Below are 17,299 nucleotides of genomic sequence, written 5' to 3'. Positions count from 1 at the left end.
CTGAGACCTTGTAACACTAACGAGTCACATGACACCGGGGAGGGAAAATAGCTATTGGGCCCAATTTGGACATTTCTACTTAAGGGTGTACTCACTTTTGTTACCAACGGTTGTCTGTGTGCTGAGTTATTTTGAGGGGACAGCACATTTACACTGTTATACAGGCTGTACACTTACTACTTTACATTGTAGCAAAGTGTCATTTCTTCAGTATTGTCACATGAAAAGATATAATAAAATATTTACAAAAATGTGAGGGGTGTACTCACTTCTGTTAGATACTGTATATATAACATTATACATAGGTATACAGAAAAATCAGGCTAAGATACAACTTCCTGCAAAGGCCTTCTCCTCCATGTAGGACTGTGACAGGAAGCACAAATGTAGTGTAAAAATTAATTTAAATAGATGGATCATAAATAGTTCAATTGTTTCTATTAAGTATAGTACCTGCTTAGTACGGTTTTTTTTTTTATTACAACAATGAAACAGACTGTTTAACATCCCTTTAAATGTGCCTTAGATAGCAGACTGATAATTCTATCTTTAGATAAACTGAAAGTCAACTGTTCCTAACACAGTATTTTTTTTTTAAACAAGAGAACAGTGACATCTGTTGGACAATCTAGTATGTGCATCCAGTCTTCATGTAATTTTAAATTAATCAGAACTGAACAGAGGTTTAAAATCAGCCTAGTAATATTTTGCCTCTTAAACTACATGTTTTACTTTATATATATATATATATATATATAAAATCTTAAAATGATTGTAAACTTAGGCACATTCTTAAAGTGATTGTAACTGCAAAAGTAGTTTGAGGTATTAGAGCGTTGAAAATCAGGTATGTACAAATATATTTTTAATAGTGTGATTAAAAATGTACAAGTATGTGAAATTTAAAGTGATTGCAAACGTAAGCACTTTATACACAGTATATAAAATTAATTTTAAAAACGGGGGCAATTTCATTCATTAAAATTTTTAAAGACGCTTCATTTGTAAAATAATTGCCATTTAGTTATGGTAAACATCGCACCGTTCCTCCGCCGGCATCTCATACTGTATTTAGTATCCAATCGTGTGCCCCTTTTGGCGTCCAGCTCGCGGGGCACACAACGATTGGATGACGCTGGATTCGTTGATCAATTAAATAAAGTATAAGAAGATGCGGGCGGAGCAATGGCATGGTGTTTGCCATAACTAAACAGTAATTATTTTCTTCATCCCCCTGTTTTTAAAATTAATTTCTTTTACAAGATACGATGAGTCAACGGATTTCATCCTTACTTATGGGATTACGCCTCCTGGTCAGCAGGAGGAGGCAAAGAGCACCACAGCAGAGCTGCATAAATAGCTCCTCCCTTCCCTCCTACCCCAGTCATTCGAATATTTGTACATACCTGATTTCAGCGCTATAATGCCTCAAATTAGTTTTGGTGAAAACAATTGAAAAGAATCCAGCTCTGCTGGAACCTAGTTCATCCAGGGGCGATCTAGGGGAATCAGAAGGCAGATCTGCAACTAAAGTGACATAAAAGTGCAAAAAGGAAAATGTTGTAATGTGTTAGAACAGTTTACTGCTGCACTGTTGCTTACATATAACTGTGTTTAAACCTTGCAAAGTCTGCAACAACCACATCAAGTCCCGAGAATTATTAAACCCATCAAGGTGTTAACTGTCCATTTAAATAAAATACTTTAAATAAAAACTCTTTTCTTAAAATTCTAGAAATCCATAGCAACAGGACTTCCTTGAACGTATATGTTTGTATGTGTGCCGCCTCTGTATTTAGACGTTGCTACGCAATCTTGATTAGCTGTTCACTTTAACCAATCAGGATTGTGCATGGGCAATCTGTCAAAGTTGTATCCAGACGCTTCTCTGATTTGGCATCGGCCAGTAAGCATTAGAAGGAAATATATGGCTGATACTGCTGTATTATTTGAATACAACATTTTTTACTTAACATTTTGTCTTCGTATTATCAACATATTTAAACTTAAAGGGACATGACTTTTTTTTCTTTGAGTCATGCGATTCTAAACAACTTTTTAATTTACTTTTATTATCAAATTGTTCTGTTAGATCTTGTTGGAAAGCAAGGACGCAAGCTCTATCTGCATGTATCTGTAGCAATATATGGCAAAAGTTTTGCAAGAATGTTATCCATTAGCAAGAGAACTAGATAGCAGCACTGCCATGTAGTTCTCCAGACCCCTACTAGGTATCACTTCATCAAAAAATACCATGGCATCAAAGTTAATTTGCTAGTAGAAGTAAATTAGAAATTTTTTTTAAATTGTATGCTCTGTCTGATTTACAAAAGAAAAATTGTGGGTTTCATATCCCTTTAATTTATACTTATGATAGAAATGGTTTTACTACAGTGTCCCTTTAAAACAATAAAACTTATTATTTTGTACTATTATTAGACCTATCTAGCTTTAAAGCTATTCATGAGCTGCTGCCGCAGGACATTGAAATCTACCTCATCAGAATGGTTATTGCGCTTCTGGAAAAGGAGAACAATGATGGAGCTCAGAGCCAGAAGGTTTGTCCTGCAAGCAGTGTGATGCCCTCTCCAGCAAAACCATTCCAGGCGCGACCACCAGAGAACTCAAAACAGAAAGTCACTATAGACAACTCCCTATGGATTGAAAAAGAGGTCAGCATGTAATGTTGCACTACACAATAATATTATCCCTTTTTTATGTCATCCAAAGCCCACTGTGCTGTGTTAAATGGACAATGTACTTAGGCAAGCAGCTGATAAGTGTTCATTGTATTCAAAGATGCTACAGGCACACCCAAATGGGCCAGTCTTTTCCACCTCCCACTGGAAGGTTGGCTTCTGTTGTAGCTTCTCGTTTGCCTAACTTTTCTATAGCCAATACGATGGTGCTGCAATGCTCAGTATGGGGGGGGGTTTCAACAGGCAAAATTATTTTAAATGACAAAATAAAGGTACAGAAGCTATTTATAAACAATGGAATACACCCTTGCTGGATCATTAGGAACACATTTAAAGAGAAAAACATTTACAATACACTGTCTCTTTAATACACATTTAGACTTAAATACTTTGTTTCAAAACAAGTTAGATTTTCATAGCAGTATCTGTTTTTATCAGTTATTGTGCCTTTGCAGTTGCATATAATAGACCAATCTCTACTCAATTTTCATCTTCGAGCAGTTATAAGAGTTATGTGTGGTTTTTCTGTTCTCTTTATTATTATGATTATTATTATTATTATTATTATGATTATTATTATTTGTTAAGCGTCAACGGATTCTGTAAGTCTATAAGCATAGGTATTATATGGAAGGTAGCATTTATAAGAAGCAAATATGGGTATAGGGCCTTGCTAAGAGCTGTAGATCACCTTACATGAAGTTGATCTACCGGTCAGCTGGATACATAGGCTTACATGCTAAGAGGGCTTGGGGATGACAAACGATGTGAGGAACTGAGGTAGGAAATGTATAGCGTACTATATATACATCCCTGAACAGTGGAGACTTTAAGGAGAGCTTGAAACTGAAAGCTAGGGGAGAATCTTGTGGAGCAAGGCAGAGACTTCCACAAGATTAGAGCCATTATGGAGAAGTCATGTAAATGAAAATGTGAGGAGGCAACAAGAGAGGAGGAGAGAAGTTGGTCATGAGCAGAGTGAAGGGGACGAGGGAGAGAGTATCTTGATACTAGGTCAGAGATGTAGGAGGAGCAGTGTTATTGAGGGCCTTGAATTATGAGGTCAAAATGTCATGTTTTATTCTGGAAGCTAGAGGAAGCCAGTGAATGGATTGGAAGAGAGGTGCAGCAGATGAGGAGCAAGGTGTAAGGAAGATCTGCCTGGCAGAAGCATTCATTATGGAAATACAGCAGCTAGAGAGACCACAGAGGATGGAGTTGCAGTAGTCACGCTGGGAAATGAGTGGATTAAAATATATATTAGTTGTGTTTTGTGTGAGGAAATAATTAATTTTGAAAATTTAAGGTGGAAATGGCGGGGTGTGAGGAGTTAAGGAAAGATCTGTTTTAAGTGTGACCCCAAGGCATCGTGTATGAGGTGTTAGGGTAATTATGTTATTATCAACAGTTATAGAAATTTGGAAGGTTGAGATATTAGAAGAAGGGAGGAAAATAAGGAGCTCAGTTAAAGAGAGATTTAATTTAAGGTAGTGAGAGGACATCCAGAATGAAACATTAGAAAGGCAGTGACATGAGATAGCAAGGAAGGGGATAGGTCTGGTGCACAGAGATAGATTTGTGTGTCATTGGCATTCAAATGGTGACAAAACCTGTGGGATTTTAAGAAACTTAATGGGACAGTATACGCCAGAATTTTTATTGTTTAAAAAAAATTATAATCCCCAGGGGTGTAACTTCCACGGTCACAAAGGTTGCAGTTGCTACCTGGCCTGAAGGTCTGCCACTTGTGGGGGCCCATCAGCATTGCTCACTTTTAAGAAGCTTAAAACTAGTCTACCATGTTGTAAGGTGATTTATTTTAGTTATTTTAATAGTGGCCAGCGGGGCACACACAGCAAATGGTGACAATCTGCGTTCGGGCTTCTGTAGAGATGGCAGTGCAGTAGTTGGCAAATCTGAGCGGCCACTCTGATTTCAAGCTGAGGGTCCGTCTCAGAATCTTAGGCATGCCTATGACATCGCTTCTTCGAAAAAAACTTCTCTGCTGCCGTTAACAAACTTATTGAGGAACAAGGTAGGAGCCACCGTTTCGTTTACTTAAAAATGTTGTAAGCTGTCAGTTTATCTTGCTCCTTAAGGTTTCATGTTTGCTATTAATTTAGATTGGTCTGCAAACTGCCAGGATATTTTACAAATGGGTTTTAGTAACGTTAAACAGATTAACGATCTCATGGGTCTTATCTCAGTTTTACTGAAAGGGGACACATGAGGTTGTTAATCTGTTATCTGACCCAATCTATGAACTCTGCTTTTTTTTTTCTTTTTTTTTTTTCTTTTTTTTATACAATTGACATGCTGACCCCTTCTTTTGCCAGACACTGGTTCTTTAAAGCATCAGGAATGACCTGCAAATAACAGCATAGTGCAATAACAATATTGTATGTATTGTCTCAGTGATACTAGTGCCAAAAACATTTAACAATCTATAATTCACCACATAATCCCATATCAATAAATATTTTTATTATTAATAAAGGAAACAATGTGTGCACAATAGCTAAGAACACTGAAAGTAACAGCGAGGCAAGATAATAAATGCTTCTATATTTATGTGTGTTCTCTCCAACATTGGTGTGTCCGGTCCACGGCGTCATCCTTACTTGTGGGATATTCTCTTCCCCAACAGGAAATGGCAAAGAGTCCCAGCAAAGCTGGTCACATGATCCCTCCTAGGCTCCGCCCACCCCAGTCATTCTCTTTGCCGTTGTACAGGCAACATCTCCACGGAGATGGTTAAGAGTTTTTTGGTGTTTAAATGTAGTTTTATTCTTCTATCAAGTGTTTGTTATTTTAAAATAGTGCTGGTATGTACTATTTACTCTGAAACAGAAAAGGATGAAGATTTCTGTTTGTAAGAGGAAGATGATTTTAGCAGACAGTAACTAAAATCGATTGCTGTTTCCACACAGGACTGTTGAGATGAAGTAACTTCAGTTGGGGGAAACAGTTAGCAGACTTTTCTGCTTAAGGTATGACTAGCCATATTTCTAACAAGACCAAGTAATGCTGGAAGGCTGTCATTTCCCCTCATGGGGACCGGTAAGCCATTTTCTTAGTTAAACATAAAAGAATAAAGGGCTTCAAAAAGGGCTTATAAACTGGTAGACATTTTTCTGGGCTAAAACGATTGCTTTACTAGGCATATTATGCAGATTCTAACTAATAATTGGTATTATAATCTTGGGGAACGTTTAAAAAAAACGGCAGGCACTGTGTTGGACACCTTTTTCAGATGGGGGCTTTTCTAGTTGTAGACAGAGCCTCATTTTCGCGCCACTAATGCGCAGTTGTTTTTGGAGAGCAAGGCATGCAGATGCATGTGTCAGGAGCTAAGAATCACTGAAAAAGCTTATAGAAGGCGTCATTTGGTATCGTATTCCCCTCTGGGCTTGGTTGGGTCTCAGCAAAGCATATAGCTGGGACTGTATAGGGGTTAAATGTAAAAACGGCTCCGGTTCCGTTAATTTAAGGGTTAAAGCTCTGAAATTTGGTGTGCAATACTTTTAATGCTTTAAGACACTGTGGTGAAATTTTGGTGAATTTTGAATTCATACTTTTTCACATATTCAGTATATATTTCACATATTCAGTAATAAAGTGTTTTCAGTTTGAAATTTAAAGTGACAGTAACGGTTTTATTTTAAAACGTTTTTTGTGCTTTGTTGACAAGTTTAAGCCTGTTTAACATGTCTGTACCATCAGTTAAGCTATGTTCTATATGTATGAAAGCCAATGTGTCTCCCCATTTAAATTTATGTGATAATTGTGCCATAGTGTCCAAACAAAGTAAGGACAGTAATGCCACAGATAATGATATTGCCCAAGATGATTCCTCAAATGAGGGGAATAAACATGATACTACATCATCCCCTACTGTGTCTACACCAGTTATGCCCACACAGGAGGCCCCTAGTACATCTAGTGCGCCAATACTTATTACCATGCAACAATTAACGGCTGTAATGGATAACTCCATAGCGAATCTTTTATCCAAAATGCCTACTTATCAGAGAAAGCGCGATTGCTCTGTTTTAAACACTGAAGAGCAAGAGGACGCTGATGATAACTGTTCTGACATACCCTCACACCAATCTCAAGGGGCCATGAGGGAGGTTTTGTCTGATGGAGAAATTTCAGATTCAGGAAAAATTTCTCATCAAGCTGAACCTGATGTTGTGACATTTAAATTTAAATTAGAACATCTCCGCGCACTGCTTAAGGAGGTGTTATCTACTCTGGATGATTGTGACAATTTGGTCATTCCAGAGAAATTATGTAAGATGGACAAGTTCCTAGAGGTTCCGGTGCCCCCCGACGCTTTTCCTATACCCAAGCGGGTGGCGGACATAGTAAATAAAGAGTGGGAAAGGCCCGGCATACCTTTTGTTCCCCCCCCTATATTTAAGAAATTATTTCCTATAGTCGACCCCAGAAAGGACTTATGGCAGACAGTCCCCAAGGTCGAGGGGGCGGTTTCTACTCTAAACAAACGCACTACTATTCCTATCGAAGATAGTTGTGCTTTCAAAGATCCTATGGATAAGAAATTAGAGGGTTTGCTTAAAAAGATTTTTGTACAGCAAGGTTACCTTCTACAACCAATTTCATGCATTGTTCCTGTCACTGCGGCAGCGTGTTTCTGGTTCGAGGAACTAGAAAAATCGCTCAGTAAAGAATCTTCGTATGAGGAGGTTATGGACAGAGTTCAAGCACTTAAATTGGCTAACTCTTTTGTTTTAGATGCCGCTTTGCAATTAGCTAGATTAGCGGCGAAAAATTCAGGGTTTGCTATTGTGGCGCGCAGAGCGCTTTGGCTAAAGTCTTGGTCAGCGGATGTGTCTTCCAAGACAAAATTGCTTAACATTCCTTTCAAAGGTAAAACATTATTTGGACCTGATTTGAAAGAGATTATTTCAGACATCACTGGGGGAAAGGGCCACGCCCTCCCACAAGATAGGTCTTTTAAGGCTAAAAATAAGCCTAATTTTCGTCCCTTTCGCAGAAACGGACCAGTCTCTAATTCTGTATCCTCTAAGCAAGAGGGTATTACTTCACAACCCAAACCAGCCTGGAACCCAATGCAAGGCTGGAACAAGGGTAAGCAGGCCAAGAAGCCTACCACTGCTACCAAAACAGCATGAAGGGATAGCCCCCGATCCGGGACCGGATCTTGTGGGGGGCAGACTTTCTCTCTTTGCTCAGGCTTGGGCAAGAGATGTTCAGGATCCTTGGGCGCTAGAAATAGTTTCCCAAGGTTATCTTCTGGAATTCAAGGAACTACCCCCAAGGGGAAGGTTCCACAGGTCTCAATTATCTTCAAACCAAATAAAGAGACAGGCATTCTTACATTGTGTAGAAGACCTGTTGAAGATGGGAGTGATACATCCAGTTCCAATAAGAGAACAAGGAATGGGATTTTATTCCAATCTGTTCATAGTTCCCAAAAAAGAGGGAACATTCAGACCAATTTTGGATCTAAAGATCCTAAACAAATTTCTCAGGGTACCATCATTCAAAATGGAAACTATTCGAACTATCCTACCTACTATCCAGGAAAATCAATTTATGACTACCGTGGATTTAAAGGATGCGTACCTACATATTCCTATCCACAAGGAACATCATCAGTTCCTAAGGTTCGCTTTTCTGGACAAGCATTACCAGTTTGTGGCACTTCCATTCGGATTAGCCACTGCTCCAAGGATTTTCACAAAGGTACTAGGGTCCCTTCTAGCGGTTCCAAGGGGCATTGCAGTAGTACCTTACTTGGACGACATCCTGATTCAAGCGTCGTCCCTGTCAAAAGCAAAGGCTCATACGGACATCGTCCTAGCCTTTCTCAGATCTCACGGATGGAAGGTGAACAGAGAAAAAAGTTCTCTGTCCCCGTCAACAAGAGTTCCCTTCTTGGGAACAATAATAGATTCCTTAGAAATGAGGATTTTTCTGACAGAGGTCAGAAAATCAAAACTTCTAAGCTCTTGTCAAGTACTTCATTCTGTTCATCGTCCTTCCATAGCGCAGTGCATGGAAGTAATAGGATTGATGGTTGCAACAATGGACATAGTTCCTTTTGCACGAATTCATCTAAGACCATTACAGCTGTGCATGCTCAGACAGTGGAATGGGGATTATACAGACTTGTCTCCGACGATTCAAGTAGATCAAAAGACCAGAGATTCACTCCGTTGGTGGCTGACCCTGGACAATCTGTCACAGGGAATGAGCTTCCGCAGACCAGAGTGGGTCATTGTCACGACCGACGCCAGCCTAGTGGGCTGGGGCGCGGTCTGGGAATCCCTGAAAGCTCAGGGTCTCGGGTAGAGTCTCTTCTCCCGATAAACATTCTGGAACTGAGAGCGATATTCAATGCTCTCAGAGCTTGGCCTCTACTAGCAAAGGCCAAATTCATAAGGTTTCAGTCAGACAACATGACGACCGTTGCATATATCAATCATCAGGGGGGAACAAGGAGTTCCCAGGCGATGAAAGAAGTGACCAAGATAATTTAATGGGCGGAGGATCACTCCTGCCACTTGTCTGCGATCCACATCCCAGGAGTGGAAAATTGGGAAGCGGATTTTCTGAGTCGTCAGACATTCCATCCGGGGGAGTGGGAACTCCATCCGGAAATCTTTGCCCAAATAACTCAATTATGGGGCATTCCAGACATGGATCTGATGGCGTCTCGTCAGAACTTCAAGGTTCCTTGCTACGGGTCCAGATCCAGGGATCCCAAGGCGACTCTAGTAGATGCACTAGTAGCACCTTGGACCTTCAACCTAGCTTATGTATTCCCACCGTTTCCTCTCATCCCCAGGCTGGTAGCCAGGATCAATCAGGAGAGGGCCTCGGTGATCTTGATAGCTCCTGCGTGGCCACGCAGGACTTGGTATGCAGACCTGGTGAATATGTCATCGGCTCCACCATGGAAGCTACCTTTGAGACAGGACCTTCTTGTTCAGGGTCCATTCGAACATCCGAATCTGGTTTCCCTCCAACTGACGGCTTGGAGATTGAACGCTTGATTCTATCAAAGTGTGGGTTTTCAGATTCTGTAATAGATACTCTGATTCAGGCTAGAAAGCCTGTAACTAGAAAAATTTACCATAAAATATGGAAAAAATATATCTGTTGGTGTGAATCTAAAGGATTCCCATGGAACAAGATAAAAATTCCTAAGATTCTATCCTTTCTACAAGAAGGTTTGGAGAAAGGATTATCTGCAAGTTCTCTGAAGGGACAGATCTCTGCTTTATCTGTTTTACTTCACAAAAGACTGGCAGCTGTGCCAGATGTTCAAGCATTTGTTCAGGCTCTGGTTAGGATCAAGCCTGTTTACAGACCTTTGACTCCTCCCTGGAGTCTAAATCTAGTTCTTTCAGTTCTTCAAGGGGTTCCGTTTGAACCTTTACATTCCGTAGATATTAAGTTACTATCTTGTTACTATTTTGTTTTTGGTTGCAATCTCTTCTGCTAGAAGAGTTTCAGAGTTATCTGCTCTGCAGTGTTCTCCTCCTTATCTGGTGTTCCATGCAGATAAGGTGGTTTTGCGTACTAAGCCTGGTTTTCTTCCTAAAGTTGTTTCTAACAAAAATATTAACCAGGAGATAGTTGTACCTTCTTTGTGTCCGAATCCAGTTTCAAAGAAGGAGCGTTTGTTACACAATTTGGACGTTGTCCGTGCTCTAAAATTCTATTTAGAGGCTACTAAAGATTTCAGACAAACATCATCTTTGTTTGTTGTTTATTCTGGTAAAAGGAGAGGTCAAAAAGCGACTTCCACCTCTCTTTCCTTTTGGCTTAAAAGCATTATCCGTTTGGCTTATGAGACTGCCGGACGGCAGCCTCCTGAAAGAATCACAGCTCACTCCACTAGGGCTGTGGCTTCCACATGGGCCTTCAAGAACGAGGCTTCTGTTGACCAGATATGTAAGGCAGCGACTTGGTCTTCACTGCACACTTTTGCCAAATTTTACAAATATGATACTTTTGCTTCTTCAGAGGCTATTTTTGGGAGAAAGGTTTTGCAAGCTGTGGTGCCTTCCGTAAAGGTGACCTGATTTGCTCCCTCCCTTCATCCGTGTCCTAAAGCTTTGGTATTGGTTCCCACAAGTAAGGATGACGCCGTGGACCGGACACACCAATGTTGGAGAAAACAGAATTTATGCTTACCTGATAAATTACTTTCTCCAACGGTGTGTCCGGTCCACGTCCCGCCCTGTTTTTTTTAATCAGGTCTGATGAATTATTTTCTCTAACTACAGTCACCACGGTATCATATGATTTCTCCTATATATATTTCCTCCTGTCCGTCGGTCGAATGACTGGGGTGGGCGGAGCCTAGGAGGGATCATGTGACCAGCTTTGCTGGGACTCTTTGCCATTTCCTCTTGGGGAAGAGAATATCCCACAAGTAAGGATGACGCCGTGGACCGGACACACCGTTGGAGAAAGTAATTTATCAGGTAAGCATAAATTCTGTTTTTTTATGTGTTTGTAAATGTATGAATGTGTGTGTGTGATTGTGTTTATGTATGTCTGTATGGATGAGTGTGTGTATATATATATATATATATATATATATATATATATATATATATATATATATATACCGGTATATATACTAGGGCTGCACGATTAATTGCCGCTGTTTAAAAACCGCGAGAGAGCGATTTATAAACCCGCCCACTATGATGTCACCTATGACGTACAGGAGGGCTCCGCTGCGGCCACATTCGGGTAAGCGGGCTAACAGTGACTTACTAGTGCTGTACTGACTGAGCTCAGGCTGAGGGGGGCAGCTGTGTCGGATCTAGGTGGAGGGATAGCCGGCCATTCAAAGTATTTTTGCACACAGACCATGCATCCTGCTGGCCAGCTTTCTATACATGGTGGGAGGGAGCCGCTGTGCTTGCTGCTGCACCGGACAAGAAAACGCTGCTTGGGGTGCCGGTGAGTGACACTGGTAGTGTTGTGGGACTCACTTGGCATAGGTCACCATTGCAATAAAGAGCTTGTCTCCTCTGCATTAGAATCATACTGCAAACTATAGAGCTCAGCTGACTTACTTTACACTATTATTGTTTGCTATAGAGACATTACTGCAGAGTATAGAGCTTACTCGCATTTTATATAACTGATTAAGTACTGTTGCTGATTTGTGGGTGCAGTGCTAGGTCCCTCTAATCATTTTACCCCACATATTCTCTATGCAAGGCAGTGCCATTTTTGTTTGTCCATTCTCTTATATGATATACTGCACTGCACAAAATAGAATATTACTGCATGCTATGGAGAATGATTACTTGCAATATTTCTACAGGCACAGAGATTGCTCACTCTGGAGCTAAGAATATTACTGTATTTTATAATGCTTGCTTATTTTTTAATAGAACATTAGTAGTTAAATGCATACTCACAGTGTAAAAAAAAATAATACTGTAGATTATGAATGAATATATATATATATATATATATATATATATATATATATATATATATATATATATATATATATATACACATACACACACACATATATGTGGTTTGTATTTGTATTCTCCCAGAGTGTATTGGACATTGAGAAACATGTACATTAAGATTCTGTAGTTTTAAATACATTTTCTCCAACATAGGTGTGTCCGGTCCACGGCGTCATCCTTACTTGTAGGATATTCTCCTCCCCAACAGGAAATGGCAAAGAGCCCAGCAAAGCTGGTCACATGATCCCTCCTAGGCTCCGCCTTCCCCAGTCATTCTCTTTGCCGTTGTACAGGCAACATCTCCACGGAGATGGCTTAGAGTTTTTTAGTGTTTAACTGTAGTTTTTATTATTCAATCAAGAGTTTGTTATTTTAAAATAGTGCTGGTATGTACTATTTACTCTGAAACAGAAAAGAGATGAAGATTTCTGTTTGTAAGAGGAAAAGGATTTTAGCAACCGTTACTAAAATCGATGGCTGTTTCCACACAGGACTGTTGAGAGGAATTAACTTCAGTTGGGGGAACAGTAAGCAGACTTTTGCTGCTTGAGGTATGACACATTCTAACAAGACGATGTAATGCTGGAAGCTGTCATTTTCCCTATGGGATCCGGTAAGCCATTTTTATTACAGAAAGAAAAAAAGGGCTTCACAAGGGCTTTTTAAGACTGTAGACATTTTCTGGGCTAAATCGATTTATATATAAACATATTTTATACTCCATAGCCTTGAGGAATTATTTTAATCTTGGGAATTATGTAAAATAACCGGCAGGCACTGTATTGGACACCTTATTCTCTAGGGGCTTTCCCTAATCATAGGCAGAGTCTCATTTTCGCGCCTCTATTGCGCACTTGTTTTTGAGAAGCATGACATGCAGATGCATGTGTGAGGAGCTCTGATACATAGAAAAGACTTTCTGAAGGCGTCATTTGGTATCGTATTCCCCTTTGGGCTTGGTTGGGTCTCAGCAAAGCAGATACCAGGGACTGTAAAGGGGTTAAATATAAAAACGGCTCCGGTTCCGTTATTTTAAGGGTTAAAGCTTCCAAATTTGGTGTGCAATACTTTTAAGGCTTTAAGACACTGTGGTGAAATTTTGGTGAATTTTGAACAATTCCTTCATACTTTTTCGCAATTGCAGTAATAAAGTGTGTTCAGTTTAAAATTTAAAGTGACAGTAACAATTTATTTTAAAACGTTTTTTTGTACTTTGTTATCAAGTTTTTGCCTGTTTAACATGTCTGAACTACCAGATAGACTGTGTTCTGAATGTGGGGAAGCCAAGGTTCCTTCTCATTTAAATAGATGTGATTTATGTGACACAAAATTTAGAGAAAATGATGCCCAAGATGATTCCTCAAGCGAGGGGAGTAAGCATGGTACTGCATCATCCCCTCCTTCGTCTACACCAGTCTTGCCCACACAGGAGGCCCCTAGTACATCTAGCGCGCCAATACTCCTTACTATGCAACAATTAACGGCTGTAATGGATAATTCTATCAAAAACATTTTAGCCAAAATGCCCACTTATCAGCGAAAGCGCGACTGCTCTGTTTTAGAAAATACTGAAGAGCATGAGGACGCTGATGATATTGGTTCTGAAGGGCCCCTACACCAGTCTGAGGGGGCCAGGGAGGTTTTGTCTGAGGGAGAAATTTCAGATTCAGGGAAAATTTCTCAACAAGCTGAACCTGATGTGATTACATTTAAATTTAAATTGGAACATCTCCGCGCTCTGCTTAAGGAGGTGTTATCCACTCTGGATGATTGTGAGAATTTGGTCATTCCAGAGAAACTATGTAAAATGGACAAGTTCCTAGAGGTCCCGGGGCCCCCCGAAGCTTTTCCTATACCCAAGCGGGTGGCGGACATTGTAAATAAAGAATGGGAAAGGCCCGGTATACCTTTCGTCCCTCCCCCCATATTTAAAAAATTGTTTCCTATGGTCGACCCCAGAAAGGACTTATGGCAGACAGTCCCCAAGGTCGAGGGGGCGGTTTCTACTCTAAACAAACGCACCACTATACCCATAGAAGATAGTTGTGCTTTCAAAGATCCTATGGATAAAAAATTAGAAGGTTTGCTTAAAAAGATGTTTGTTCAGCAAGGTTACCTTCTACAACCAATTTCATGCATTGTTCCTGTCACTACAGCAGCGTGTTTCTGGTCGATGAGCTAGAAAAGGCGCTCAATAATAATTCTTCTTCTTATGAGGAGATTATGGACAGAATTCATGCTCTCAAATTGGCTAATTCTTTCACCCTAGACGCCACTTTGCAATTGGCTAGGTTAGCGGCGAAAAATTCTGGTTTTGCTATTGTGGCGCGCAGAGCGCTTTGGTTAAAATCTTGGTCAGCGGATGCGTCTTCCAAGAACAAATTGCTTAACATTCCTTTCAAGGGGAAAACGCTGTTTGGCCCTGACTTGAAAGAGATTATCTCTGATATCACTGGGGGCAAGGGCCACGCCCTTCCTCAGGATAGGTCTTTCAAGGCCAAAAATAAACCTAATTTTCGTCCCTTTCGCAGAAACGGACCAGCCCCAAGTGCTACGTCCTCTAAGCAAGAGGGTAATACTTCTCAAGCCAAGCCAGCCTGGAGACCAATGCAAGGCTGGAACAAAGGAAAGCAGGCCAAGAAACCTGCCACTGCTACCAAGACAGCATGAGATGTTGGCCCCCGATCCGGGACCGGATCTGGTGGGGGGCAGACTCTCTCTCTTCGCTCAGGCTTGGGCAAGAGATGTTCTGGATCCTTGGGCACTAGAAATAGTCTCCCAAGGTTATCTTCTGGAATTCAAGGGGCTTCCCCCAAGGGGGAGGTTCCACAGGTCTCAATTGTCTTCAGACCACATAAAAAGACAGGCATTCTTACATTGTGTAGAAGACCTGTTAAAAATGGGAGTGATTCATCCTGTTCCTTTAGGAGAACAAGGGATGGGGTTCTACTCCAATCTGTTCGTAGTTCCCAAAAAAGAGGGAACATTCAGACCAATCTTAGATCTCAAGATCCTAAACAAGTTTCTCAAGGTTCCATCGTTCAAAATGGAAACCATTCGAACAATTCTTCCTTCCATCCAGGAAGGTCAATTCATGACCACGGTGGATTTAAAGGATGCGTATCTACATATTCCTATCCACAAGGAACATCATCGGTTCCTAAGGTTCGCATTCCTGGACAAGCATTACCAGTTTGTGGCACTTCCGTTCGGATTAGCCACTGCTCCAAGGATTTTCACAAAGGTACTAGGGTCCCTTCTAGCGGTGCTAAGACCAAGGGGCATTGCAGTAGTACCTTACTTGGACGACATTCTGATTCAAGCGTCGTCCCTTCCTCAAGCAAAGGCTCACACGGACATTGTCCTGGCCTTTCTCAGATCTCACGGGTGGAAAGTGAACGTAGAAAAAAGTTCTCTATCTCCGTCAACAAGGGTTCCCTTCTTGGGAACAATAATAGACTCCTTAGAAATGAGGATTTTTCTGACAGAGGCCAGAAAATCAAAACTTCTAAACTCTTGTCAAATACTTCATTCTGTTCCTCTTCCTTCCATAGCGCAGTGCATGGAAGTAATAGGTTTGATGGTAGCGGCAATGGACATAGTTCCTTTTGCGCGAATTCATCTAAGACCATTACAACTGTGCATGCTCAGTCAGTGGAATGGGGACTATACAGACTTGTCTCCGACGATACAAGTAGATCAGAGGACCAGAGATTCACTCCGTTGGTGGCTGTCCCTGGACAACCTGTCACAGGGGATGAGCTTCCGCAGACCAGAGTGGGTCATTGTCACGACCGACGCCAGTCTGGTGGGCTGGGGCGCGGTCTGGGGACCCCTGAAAGCTCAGGGTCTTTGGTCTCGGGAAGAATCTCTTCTCCCGATAAATATTCTGGAACTGAGAGCGATATTCAATGCTCTCAAGGCTTGGCTTCAGCTAGCAAAGGCCAAGTTCATACGGTTTCAATCAGACAACATGACGACTGTTGCGTACATCAACCATCAGGGGGGAACAAGGAGTTCCCTGGCGATGGAAGAAGTGACCAAAATCATTCAATGGGCGGAGACTCACTCTTGCCACTTGTCTGCAATCCACATCCCAGGAGTGGAAAATTGGGAAGCGGATTTTCTGAGTCGTCAGACATTTCATCCGGGGGAGTGGGAACTCCATCCGGAAATCTTTGCCCAAATTACTCAATTGTGGGGCATTCCAGACATGGATCTGATGGCCTCTCGTCAGAACTTCAAGGTTCCTTGCTACGGGTCCAGATCCAGGGATCCCAAGGCGACTCTAGTAGATGCACTAGTAGCACCTTGGACCTTCAAACTAGCTTATGTATTCCCGCCGTTTCCTCTCATCCCCAGGCTGGTAGCCAGGATCAATCAGGAGAGGGCATCGGTGATCTTGATAGCTCCTGCGTGGCCACGCAGGACTTGGTATGCAGACCTGGTGAATATGTCATCGGCTCCACCATGGAAGCTACCTTTGAGACGAGACCTTCTTGTTCAAGGTCCGTTCGAACATCCGAATCTGGTCTCACTCCAACTGACTGCTTGGAGATTGAACGCTTGATCTTATCAAAGCGAGGGTTCTCAGATTCTGTCATTGATACTCTTGTTCAGGCCAGAAAGCCTGTAACTAGAAAAATTTACCACAAAATATGGAAAAAATATATCTGTTGGTGTGAATCTAAAGGATTCCCTTGGCACAAGGTAAAAATTCCTAAGATTCTATCCTTTCTTCAAGAAGGTTTGGAGAAAGGATTATCTGCAAGTTCCTTGAAGGGACAGATTTCTGCCTTGTCTGTGTTACTTCACAAAAAGCTGGCAGCTGTGCCAGATGTTCAAGCCTTTGTTCAGGCTCTGGTTAGAATCAAGCCTGTTTACAAACCTTTGACTCCTCCTTGGAGTCTCAATTTAGTTCTTTCAGTTCTTCAGGGGGTTCCGTTTGAACCCTTACATTCCGTTGATATTAAGTTATTATCTTGGAAAGTTTTGTTTTTGGTTGCAATTTCTTCTGCTAGAAGAGTTTCAGAATTATCTGCTCTGCAGTGTTCTCCTCCTTATCTGGTGTTCCATGCAGATAAGGTGGTTTTA

At 41.2% G+C, this 17,299-nt stretch overlaps 1 protein-coding gene across 1 annotated transcript in view; it reads left to right on the top strand.

The window, feature by feature from the left end:
* Positions 1-17,299, top strand: part of WRN (WRN RecQ like helicase) — a 377,656-nt gene that overhangs the window by 335,286 nt on the left and 25,071 nt on the right. Inside the window, exon 33 of the mRNA XM_053700137.1 lies at positions 2,440-2,672. Within this exon, the coding sequence (XP_053556112.1) occupies positions 2,440-2,672 (233 nt within the window). The remainder of the gene's footprint in view (positions 1-2,439; positions 2,673-17,299) is intronic.

This window comes from Bombina bombina, chromosome 2 (genome assembly GCF_027579735.1).
Source record: "Bombina bombina isolate aBomBom1 chromosome 2, aBomBom1.pri, whole genome shotgun sequence".
NCBI lineage: Eukaryota > Metazoa > Chordata > Amphibia > Anura > Bombinatoridae > Bombina > Bombina bombina.
The sequence above is the reverse complement of the archived record's forward strand: the minus strand, read 5'-3'. Positions and strand labels throughout refer to the sequence as shown.